General features: G+C 54.6%; 2 protein-coding genes across 2 annotated transcripts in view; both read left to right on the plus strand.

Moving 5' to 3' along the window:
• Positions 1 to 1,371, plus strand: part of FAM117A (family with sequence similarity 117 member A) — a 43,722-nt gene extending 42,351 nt beyond the window's left edge. The window contains exon 8 of the mRNA XM_060646340.3: positions 135 to 1,371. Within this exon, the coding sequence (XP_060502323.1) occupies positions 135 to 435 (301 nt within the window). The 3' untranslated portion in view covers positions 436 to 1,371. The remainder of the gene's footprint in view (positions 1 to 134) is intronic.
• Positions 1,372 to 3,611: 2,240 nt separating this feature from the next.
• On the plus strand, positions 3,612 to 10,218 carry SLC35B1 (solute carrier family 35 member B1). Its single transcript, XM_060646342.3, has 9 exons — positions 3,612 to 3,976; positions 4,639 to 4,742; positions 5,302 to 5,432; positions 5,702 to 5,732; positions 6,707 to 6,864; positions 7,850 to 7,976; positions 8,684 to 8,790; positions 8,954 to 9,107; positions 9,682 to 10,218. Exons 1-9 carry the CDS (start codon positions 3,765 to 3,767, stop codon positions 9,732 to 9,734), a joined length of 1,077 nt encoding a protein of 358 aa, XP_060502325.1. The 5' UTR covers positions 3,612 to 3,764; the 3' UTR covers positions 9,735 to 10,218.
• The last annotated feature ends 875 nt before the right edge of the window (positions 10,219 to 11,093 follow it).

Below are 11,093 nucleotides of genomic sequence, written 5' to 3' on the forward strand. Positions count from 1 at the left end.
AGGGCCTAAAGACTGGCTTAGTAGCCTGTAGTTTTCTCCCGTTTGAACAGAGACCCAGCTCCCCTGATGCCCCCGTCCCTTCTCACTGGCTGTTTCTCTCCCTGTGTATGTGTGTTTCTCTCTCCGTCCTCCAGGTCCCCAGGCCCTGACCTGGCCTTCCTGACTTCCTGTCCTGACAAGAACAAAGTCCATTTCAACCCGACCGGCTCGGCCTTCTGCCCCGTCAGCTTGATGAAGCCCCTCTTCCCCAGCATGGGCTTCATTTTCCGCAACTGCCCCTCGAGCCCGGGGTCCCCCCTTCCCCCTGCCAGCCCCAGGCCACCGCCTCGGAAGGATCCAGAGGCCACCAAAGCCTCCTCGCTGCCATTCGAGCCGTGGCAGCGCACCCCGCCATCAGAAGAGCCTGTGCTTTTCCAGAGTTCCCTGGTGGTCTGAGGGCCCTGACCCCATCACTTCGCCATGGAGACCAGTGCCTTGGTGGCAGGCCCCTCCCTAGCTCCCCTGAGGTGGGGGATGAAGGAGCCCTTCCCTTCCGGCCTTCGAGCACTTTCATTTATCGTGTCAAAGCCCCGGGTCCTCTTTCTGGCGGACACCGGCCCCTCCGAATGTGAGGGGACCTGCCTTCTCCACTAGCAGCTGGGCAGCTCACAAGTCACACCGTGTTCTTGCCGCCTCTCTCACTTGGTGGAAAACTCACCCCCGAAGGTCTTGGGTCCCCCACCCCTGGGTGTGAGTCCAAAGGGCTGTATATGGCGCCCTTGACCTTGTCATGGAGCAATCTGCCCATGATTGAAGGAGAGGGGACCCCACAGATGTCCTTCCCTCTCCCCGCCCCCCCCCGCCCGGACACGGAGGAGGAGACGTGAAGATATATACCCCCCTCCCCATGCCTCCCTCTCATTGGAGGAGCCGACCAAAGCAGCCCTCAAGGGCCAGAACACTTGACCAATGCAGCTGCTGGCAGAGATGGGAACCAAGCGTTTTCCCAAGTGGCATTTTCATCTCGCTTTCACCCTAAGATTGTCTTAAGCAGCGGCCCGGCTTGCCCAGCCCCAGGTGGGCAGTGGGGGAGAGGGACAGCTGGCATTCCTCCAGGTGGCAAGCGGCGACCCTACACCCTCCACCTGCCCCAGGACTGGGTTGGATTAGAAAAATGCCTATTTTTCTTGTATCGATGTAGAAACTCTATTTTCTCCCAAAGACACTATTTTTGCAGCTGTTTGAAGTTTGTATATTTTCCGTACTGCAGAGCTTACGCGAAATCGAAGAATGTTAATGTTCAAGTTTTCTTATCCTGTGTTTAGAAGTTGTTTTTTTTTGCAGATCTTGGTGTTAATAGACCAAATAAATAAGTATTCCCAGCAGCCTGAGGTTCTGTTAGATGTGATTTGGGGGGGGGGGGGGGGGGGGAGGGGGGAGGGAATGGGATAGAGATTGGAGGTATTATATTGATCATTTCCTGCTTATCTTCAAGAGGGGTCTTTACTGAACACGTAAGGATGTGGATGCGGGTGTTACATGAATGTGGGCGTTGTGTGGATGGACAGTGTTCCTGTCCTCAGGTCACTAGGCTTGGATTCTTTACACGGACATCTAAGCAGCAGGTCCAAAGAAAGGCTGTCCAGATGAAGGGTGTGGCGGAGGTGGGGTGAAGGAGTCAGTGGGGAAGCCGGAAGTCAGTGGGGATGAGTCCGGAAAAACTCCCTAGAGAGAGTGGGTTTCAGAGAGGACGCGAGGGGGGACCAAGTTTGACGCCGTGGGTGCTCCTTGCACCAGCCAGGGGAACAAGCCGAGAGAATGGCAAGCAGGCTGAAACTCTGGGCGCAGTTTTAGGGAAGCTTTGGCCTTTCTGGAGCATTCTTTCCATCTCCTGAGTACCCACGACACAGAGGGGTTTGCAGCCTCTCAGCTTTATTGTGCTGCACCTGTAAGAGCTCAGCAGCTTTGAGGGGAAACGGAAACAGCCACCCCAACATTCCGAAGGCGCTTTGCGATTTACAAACATTATCACCTGGCATCCGATCCCTACTGGAGGGGCGGAAAGTTGACTACCCCAAGAGCAGTTGTAATAACTACAATCGCACCTGTCTTGTAAGGCCGCAAGACGAGCTCCTAAGGCAGGCTATCCCTGTAGGCATTGGCTCGGTGAGCATCAGAAACCCTGTTAAGTGCTTGACCTAAAATCTTACCGAAATATCGCAACAACACAGAGAGCGAGAGAACTGGATAAATCCCGCTGTACTAATGAGAGAAAGACAGAAAGATTGTATAGCCTCACCCCAAAGGCACAAAGTGGGGGAGCTAAGATTGGGAAGCAGATCATTTGAATCCGGTGCCCATGCTTCTGACCACAGCGCTCTCCTGCTTGTTGGTATTTTCCCATTAATTTCAGATGAGGAAACTTGACTCAGAGGTCAAGAGAATTGTTTGAAGTCCCAGCTGGTGAAGAGGCAGGGCGGGGACTGGAACCTAGGTCTCTCACCCCAGCTACTGTTTGGTGCCCTGGAATCACAGGCTGATTCAGTGGAATAAGCCACAGGGCGAGACAGCAAATTGTGTGTGGGGTGGGGGGCACCCCTCATTAATAGAAAGGAGACAGGGGTTTGAAGACAGACCCTGTCTTCTTTCTCTTACTCCCCCCCCCCCCCCCCCCAAGATGTTTGGCCTACCCCCAAAGCCTTAGTGAGTCAGGCCCGGAGTGATGGGTGTGGTGCTGCCCTGAGTTTCCTTCCTTTGCCTGAGGCTGTGCCAAAGGAGTGAGCTGTTAGAAGCAGAGAAGGAGCCTCTACCCAGATAGCAGCCCAGAGTCCATTGATTAAGTGGCACTTGGGGGTTGTAGGGGAAAGTCCTGGGGTCTTGCCCTAGCTCTTGATGCAGGCCCAACACTTGGGTGAGGGAGGGGTCCAAAAAGGCGGTCCTTTAATGGGAAAGAATCTGGAGGGTGGCAGGCCCATTGCTGGGGATGCATAAGACCCTGGAGAAAAGCCACTTCCATTTCCACTTCCAGGAGGTGAGGAAATCCGATCAGAGTTGAGAAAGTGTCAGGACGAATAATGCCTTAAACTCGCACAGCGCACTTCACGGTTTACGAAACGCTTTTCACAAACCTCGGCCCATTTGATCCTCAGAACAGCCGAGAGGCGACAAGGTGACTAATACTAATTGAGGCCGGGAAAACTGCCGCTTGGCACGGAGACAGCACGCGTAGGTTAGCCTAACCCTTGGAAGCCTACGGATGTGCTCTGGAAGGAGGACCGCTCTCAAACGCCTGGTCTTCGGGCAGAGGGCGAAGCGCTGACGCGTGGCAGCAGCTAGGGGGCGCTGAGGTTCCACTGAGACTTTCCTGGCGTTAGGACCCAGCGGAAGCCTGACCGCTGACTGGGAAAGAGACGGGGGGATTTGCCCAGCTGGCCGCAACCTCCTTCCCACTCACCTGTCTGTCTTCGCACAGCGTAGCCAATTGCTGACCTCCACATCCTCATACGTCATCACTCCCCGCCCGCCTAGCTCGTAGGCCATCCCGTCGAGCTCCGGGTCGCAGCTGTCCTCGGACTTGCCTGATCGGAAGAGCTCGAGGGCGAGGAATTAACTTCGGGGCGGCTGGCTCTCTTGGCCACCAGGGTCGAAGCCAAGGTTTCAGGGTAGATCTCCTTTCCTTGGGAGCGGTTTCCGGGTCCCGAGGCGTTTCCCCCTCGGAGGCCCTGAACTGGCACCTCTGGCGGTGGCTGCTGGGGCCTGCTGAGCAGCGGTCGCATGCAGCTCCTATGAGGCCCCTGCCGCCGGTCGGCGATGTCCGGCTGGAGCTGTCCCCGTCGCCGCCGCTGCCGCTGCCGGCTGTGAGCGGGTCTCCGGTCGGGTCGTCCGGGCGTCTCATGGCCGCTAGCAGCTCCCTGGTGCCCGACCGGCTGCGCCTGCCGCTCTGCTTCCTCGGCGTCTTTGTCTGCTATTTCTACTATGGGATCCTGCAGGAGAAGATGTGAGCAGATCCCCGGGGCCGGAGCGCATGCTTGACCCCCTGTCTCGCCCCTGGGGCCGCGTTCGCGGGCCTCCCGCCCCTGAGCAGGGTGTCCCCTCGTGCCCGCCCTCCCAGCACCCCGACCCCTTGGCGGCCGCCGCTGTGCCTGCTCAGGTTTCCAAAACGCGAAAGTTGGTCTCCGAATTCTCGGGACCTGGTTAGTTTTCTTCCCTTGTTTTTCTTCCTTTTGGATCTGAAAGGCCTGCGTTTTACAGGCTGAGAGTTCTACCCCCACACAGGTTTGCGTGCCTGTGCCGCCGGCTCCTCTTTGGTCCTTCCAGATGTTTGCAGACCGCGGGTTCTTTTGCCCTGGGCTCTGCTGCTGTAGCCCGTACCCCTTCATCCGCTGCGTGGGGTACCTCGTTTCACCGTCTGATGTGCCACGTTTCCTGTAGCTCCATCCCCTAGTCTACGGGATTCGCAGGCCGGGATGTCTGGTTTCTAGATCCATTAAAATCAGCCCCTCTTGCGAATGAGGCCAGTGATCCTTACCAAACTGCCCCTTTGTTCAGAGAAGCAAGATCATTTTAAAGCTTTTCATGGTTCCGGACATACTAGATGACCCTGAGGGAAACACACTAATTCCTCTCCTTCCCCGCCCCCCCCCCCCTTTTCGTTCTTAGAACAAGAGGAAAGTATGGGGAGGGAGCCAAACCGGAGACATTCACTTTTGCCTTAACCCTGGTCTTCATCCAATGTGTGATCAATGCTGTGTTTGCCAAGATCTGTGAGTACCTGTATAGTAATGCGTTGCGCGCTCTCTCCCTACCCACCTGGCTCCCAAGACCTCCACCCTCTTTAGCACTTTCGCAGCCTCTCTGTTCAGTGTACCAAACGAATGGCTTTGGAACGGGGTACAACCCTGTTTCCTCAAATCAGACCAACTTCTGAGTCAGAAACGTGCAGAGAATTGGCCTTCTGTGTTCCAGATCCCCGCGGAGAATCCTTACTTTTTTTTCTTTTCTGTTTCCCTTTGATTTTCCTTTATGCATCAGCTTCAAACATGTTTTGAGCTTCTCTCTTTGTTCCCTGGGGGCTGCATCAGGGCTAACTAGTCCCTTGAACTGAATGAGCCCCCATCCCTGCCCTGCATGTGGTCTTGGGTTAGGCGTAGGTGAGACTGGGGAGCGTAATCTTCAGAGACTTCCCAGGCTAAGAGGACAGAAATACCTTGTGCTGCTCGTCTTATTTGACAGGTTCCTTTCATGTGGCTTCCGACTTTTGCTCAGTAGTCCATCCTGGGCCCACCAGGTTTCTCTTAACATGTTTTTTTTGTCTTCTCCCAGTGATCCAGTGTTTTGACACTGCGAGGGTGGATCGCACTCGGAGCTGGCTCTATGCTGCCTGCTCGGTCTCCTATCTGGGTGCCATGGTCTCCAGCAACTCAGCACTACAGTTTGTCAACTATCCGACTCAGGTGAAACCTCAGGGTGGGAGGAGGGTCGGCTCAGCAGTAGTTGGAAAAGAACGAAGGCTCCTTCGCTCGGGCCCGTGGCTTAAATAAAAGGAGAATGGGTTGGAGAAATGCAGAGGGCAAAGAACTAGAGAGCTGAGGTTTAGCGGTGGTGGGTTGGCCATGACAGGCTGCGGTTTCTGCTGTAGGCCCCACAGTTACTCATCCTGACGTGGCACGGGGCCTGGCACGTCACCGATGGCTCAGATATTATTTGCTGAATTTAATTTCAGGTCCTTGGTAAATCCTGCAAGCCAATCCCAGGTAAGCAGCAGAAGATGGTCCCCATCTACCGTCCTCACTCTTCCTGTCGGAAGCCCTCTACTCCTCTGCTAGAGCTGTGTATTCCTTCGGATTCGTCATCCCATCTCCGCTATCTTGAGAGTCGCCCCTCCGTCCCTTCCTGCTGCCATCCTGTCATCCGTATCACTTCCTGTGGTGTTGGGGGTGCATGAGCTAGAGGCTGACCTAGTCTGCTTCTCGTGCCAGTCATTTTGGCGTCCCGTGTGTTTACGTGGTCATTAGACACTCTAAATCCTATTTTGGGGGCGCCTGGGCGGCTCAGTCGGTTAAACGTCCGACTTCGGCTCAGGTCATGATCTCGCGGTCCGTGAGTTCGAGCCCCGCGTCGGGCTCTGTGCTGACAGCTCGGAGCCTGGAGCCTGTTTCCGATTCTGTGTCTCCCTCTCTCTCTGACCCTCCCCCGTTCATGCTCTGTCTCTCTCTGTCTCAAAATTAAAAAAAAAATTAAAAAACGTTAAAAAAAATTTAAATCCTATTTTGTTGAAATAGGATTTGTTGAAATCCTATTTCATGCTCAGGGTGGAGCCCGACTCAGGGCTCGATCCCACAACCCTGGTCATGACCCAAGCCAAAAGCAAGAGTTGGATGCTCAACCGACTGAGCCACCCACGCGCCCCCTCTCAATCCCATTTTGATCGTCAATTTCTTTCTCTAAATCTCTCACTCTTTTCCCTTATCCCCACCCTTGCCTTGTTCCTTCTTGGACCTTTCACCTTTGTTCTCTCCCTTTTCGCTGCCTTATACCCTTTGTTCACCCTGTTGCCCAATCATCTCTATCTGGGAGCCAGCCTTGCACACCTTCCTCTTACTGTCTATAGGCCTTCCTTCTCAGACATTGTTTTCTCCCATGAGTCTTTTCTTGGCCCTCCAGAGAAGAGTGGTGGGCTCATCAGTGCCTGTGGGTACCGGAATTTTCCACTCTTTCTTCCCTGTAGTCATGCTCCTTGGAGTTACCCTCTTGAAGAAGAAGTACCCAATGGCCAAGTACCTGTGTGTGTTGCTAATTGTGGCTGGAGTGGCCCTTTTCATGTACAAACCCAAGAAAGTAGTTGGGATAGAAGACCACACAGTTGGCTACGGAGAGCTGCTTCTGGTACGTGGTCCTCGTGGGAAAGGCAGCCTTTTCCAGTAATCACAACCAAGGAGCATCCCCACCTGGGGTTATATGTCTTGAGAGAGATCATGGTGCTCCGTATGCCCCCCACTTCTGGTCTTTGCCTCTTGCTGTGTGGCCCCTGGCTCTGCGAAGGCCGTAGCAGGAGGCCTGAAATATTTAACTACAGCTCAGCCCTCCCGGGGAGGGGACGACTCCAAGGCCTGCATTTAAACACTGGTGTGAGGCCAGAGCAAACAGGGAAGGAATAGTGTGTCTCTCACTGTAGCTTTTCTGAGAAACCTGGAAGCCAGAGTTTAAAAGAAAAGTACAGTAACTGTTGCTTGCTGTGTATTAGGCATTGCCCCCAGTGGCTTACCTATTCGTTGGTTACTTTTTACAACGATAACCTTACAACGTACGTGGTGTTCTCTTCGTTTTCCATACGAAGGAAGTGAGACACAGAGAGGTTAAGTCCATTGCCGTGGTCACACAGCTATTAAGTGGCCAGAGTTCATGGCTAACTTTGCCCGGGGTTCCAGTCTGGGCAGTGTGACCGCAGAAGCCAGTCCAGAGCACTGCTCCAAGCCGGGAGGCCAACACGCCAGGACTAGATTCCCTGTCCTTGCTATAACAAAATACACGCATCATCACAATGTGTTCCTCTGGCCCCTGCACACGAAGCTTCATGGCGTTGTGTTGGGAAGTGGGAGGCGTCCCGTCCTACTCTGATTACGTTATGACTGTTGGGGCTCAGATAGGCTGTCGTTCTAGTGTCTGGGGGGCGGGGGGAGTGAGCTATCGTGATCTCTCCTGACCGCCCACCCGTGACCGCTCGGCAGCATTTTGTTCTGAGGGACTCTGTCCTAAGGCAGCGGCTTTGTGAGGAGGTCTCAGAAAACTGAGAGTACCGTGTCCTGGGACGGGGGGTGGCAGTGCGGCCTGGTGGCCTCACTGCCGGCTGCACCCTCCCTCTCTTTTCCAGTTACTGTCTCTGACCCTGGACGGACTGACAGGCGTTTCCCAGGACCACATGCGGGCTCACTACCAAACGGGTTCCAACCACATGATGTTGAACATCAACCTTTGGTCGACATTGCTGCTGGGAGCTGGTAAGGAGCAGTTTTGCTGTTCTTTCCGTTGTGTCACCAGAGGCCAGACCACCCTCCGCCAGTTGACCCCCAGCGCAGAGGCCAGTTGCTAACTTTGCCCAGGCCAAGGGCCTTTCTTGGCTCAAAGGGGCCCTTCTGTCCAGCCCCCCGAGAAACCTTCCTGGAGAAAGCTTCCCAGCAGGCTGTGCTTGCTACTCATTGCACAGTCAAGGCTGGGTCACGGGGGTGCCTTGGGAACCCAGGGAGAGAGATGAGATGTTGGTATTTGACGTGTACCGAGTATAGTTCGAATGTGGACGCATTTGCTTTTAAATCAGCGCTTCCTAACCTGTTTTTCAAATCCGGACACACGCGGGAAGTATTTTTTGTACAGCCCGGTGGGCTTCACGGAGGAGGCTGCCGATGGCTGGAGGTGACCAGCGCTCGGGGCTCCACTGAGCTGGCGATGCGTGGGGCAGTATCTCCCCAACACGCGAGGATCCCTGATTCCAGTGGCTTTGGCAGAAGCGACGAATCGATTCCCAAGCGTCTCTCGGAAGAGTCTTTAGTTAGTTTCTCTAATCGGAAGACTAGGAGGCTGCCTGACGGGACAGTACGGACTCCTTCCGCGCATTCTCCTGTGGGGTACTCCAGTGGGTTGTGCGCAGGCACGCGCACCGTTACAGGCATGGGACGTGCGCCACTCACCCCCAGACGTCTTTCCCTAGGAATCCTGTTCACTGGCGAGCTCTGGGAGTTCTTGAGCTTTGCCGAAAGATACCCTACCATCATCTACAACATCCTGCTCTTTGGTCTGACCAGCGCCCTGGGGCAGGTGAGCGCATCACCACGGGGTGGCGTGGCTTCCCTGAGAGAGACTGACCCGGCTTGGGGGGAAGAGGGTGGGCTGAGCGAGCCCCGACGGCCCCTCGCAGACCTTAGACCTGGTGGCGGGTCCCCGAGAGCCAGGCCGACCCCCACGTTCTCCGTCTCTCTAGAGTTTCATCTTCATGACGGTGGTGTATTTTGGCCCCCTGACCTGCTCCATCATCACGACAACTCGCAAGTTCTTCACCATTTTGGCCTCTGTGATCCTCTTTGCCAACCCCATCAGCCCCCTGCAGTGGGTGGGCACCGTGCTCGTGTTCTTGGGTAAGTTGCCGGCAGAGCTGGCCTCGCTGGGCACACGGAGGGTGACAGCGCTTGGGATACTTTCTTCCCCCCTGAAACGTTATACTCATGAAATTTATGTCGTTATTTTAGAGAAGACGTTTTTAAAAGAGGAAAGGAAAAAAAAAAAAAAAAGAGGAAAGGAAGCATCGCACCTAATCCACCCTTCCTAACGTACGTTTCATTTTAGTGATGTTCCTCTGGTGACTTAAGTTTCCCACGCACCGAATAGGATAAACTCATTATACTTACTCCCTACTGATTGGTGCTGCCGTGGATGCGCTGAGAGAACTAGCTAAGAAGTCTTGACGTTCTTTTCTTTTCGTTGTACCGTATTTTATTCTATATATGTAATTACCTGTATCTTGGTGATTTTTTTTTTTTCCCCTCCGAGGGAGTCCACTAAAACCGGTGTTTGCACGTTAGTTTTATTTAAAGCTCCCAGTGTTGGGGGGGGACTAAGGCTGACCGTCCCCTCCCCTCCCCCTACTCTCAAAATCATTGGTAGGTTGCATTTCTCCTCATAAAGCTAAGCCCATCTTTTCCCTTTCCTTAGGTCTCGGTCTCGATGCCAAGTTTGGGAAAGGAGCCAAGAAGACGTCCCACTAGGAACAGAGAGGCTACCTTCACTTCAAGCATATTTAAGTTATTATCTCAGATACGGACATCTCTTGGGCAAATGGACACAATAGGGAAAAAAGACTGGGACTGGGTTCCAGTCTGTTTGGGGTTTTTTGGTTTTGTCTTGTTTTTTGTTTGTTTTTTTTAAGAAAAGGAAGCAAAAATCACATATTCTGAAAGAAGCCCTTGGATTTTAACAGGACAGAGTTGGCAGTTTCTGTTCTGGCTGACCGGGAGCACAGCCCAGGGCAGAGACGAGAGCTGACGCTCTTTGCCCAGGCTTCCTGCCGGCTGTAGGTGCCCTGGTTGGGTGGCTAATTCCCCCAAGCGCCCAAGCCTTGCCGGGAGGAACTTTAATAGGTTTGCAGTTGTGATTGTGGTCTCCGCTCCCACAGGTGACGGTCCAAACACGCCAGGACGGGGGGGCTGGCCGTTAGAGCCAGAGAATATGAAAATCACTTCCTCTCCTCAAGCTCTGCTGGGCAAATCTGTCTTTAAGAACTCCAGATCTCTTCTTTCCTCAAGAAACCTCTCTTGAAGTCGGGGGGGGGAGGGAAATGAGTCCAGAGCCACAGCGGCTGCCGCGGTTTCACGTTTCCCCGCGGCCTCCCCTTCGGCCAGAGCTCGCGCGAGCCCCGAGTGGAGACCCAGCGTATGTATCATGAACAGCTTGGGAAGGTCGCTTCCCTCCCTCCGTCTCTGCGTCTGTTCTCGGTCCACCTGGTCTCCTCCTGGGGAGGCCGGATTAATCCTATTCCCCTGTCCCCGTCAGCTGCTAAAGCATTGCGGTCCTCCTGCCGCCGAGGCTGTGCCAAGGTGTCCCCATGCCAGCTCCTGCCTGTTGAAAGGGATGCTGGCGGAAGGCATGGTGGCTGGGGCCTGGCACAGAGCCTCTGTCAAGTTTCCTGGGTGGCAGTGGCGGGGGGGGGGGGGGGGCGGGGGGAGAAGGCGGAGCGTGGAGCAGAGCCACCTGCCCACTGCTGCCTTCAGAGTTGGAAACCGCAATCCTCCACGGGCCGAACTTTACACATGAAAGTGCATTTCCACCAGCTGCAACTTTCACTCCATCTGTTCAGCAGCCCCAGCCCCTTGGCTCTCCAGATGGGAGCCCAGCCGCCTTCCTGAGCGGCTGCCTCGCCACCCCTACCCAGCCTTTCAAGCCAGCCTCGCTTGCGCTCCTGTCGCTCTCTAGGGGCCCTGGTGTCGCTGCAGTTCTGCCCCCAAAGGCCCCCTCTCATTCTGAACTCCTCCTTGAGAGAAGAGGTTTTAAGTACATCTGACTGAACTTCCTTCCTTCTCCACCCCTTCTCCCTCTCTCTTTTTTTCCCCCCCATCCCAAAGTTTGCA

Source organism: Panthera onca, chromosome E1, assembly GCF_046562875.1.
Source record: "Panthera onca isolate mPanOnc1 chromosome E1, mPanOnc1 haplotype 2, whole genome shotgun sequence".
Lineage (NCBI taxonomy): Eukaryota > Metazoa > Chordata > Mammalia > Carnivora > Felidae > Panthera > Panthera onca.

Excerpts from the sequence above, each read along its gene's own strand:
- SLC35B1 (XM_060646342.3), top strand. The coding sequence starts at position 3,765 with ATGAGGCCCCTGCCGCCGGTCGGCGATGTCCGGCTGGAGCTGTCCCCG. Across the intron at positions 8,791-8,953 it reads TGACCAGCGCCCTGGGGCAG|AGTTTCATCTTCATGACGGT; the intron begins GTGAGCGCATCA and ends CCGTCTCTCTAG. Across the intron at positions 9,108-9,681 it reads CACCGTGCTCGTGTTCTTGG|GTCTCGGTCTCGATGCCAAG; the intron begins GTAAGTTGCCGG and ends CCCTTTCCTTAG.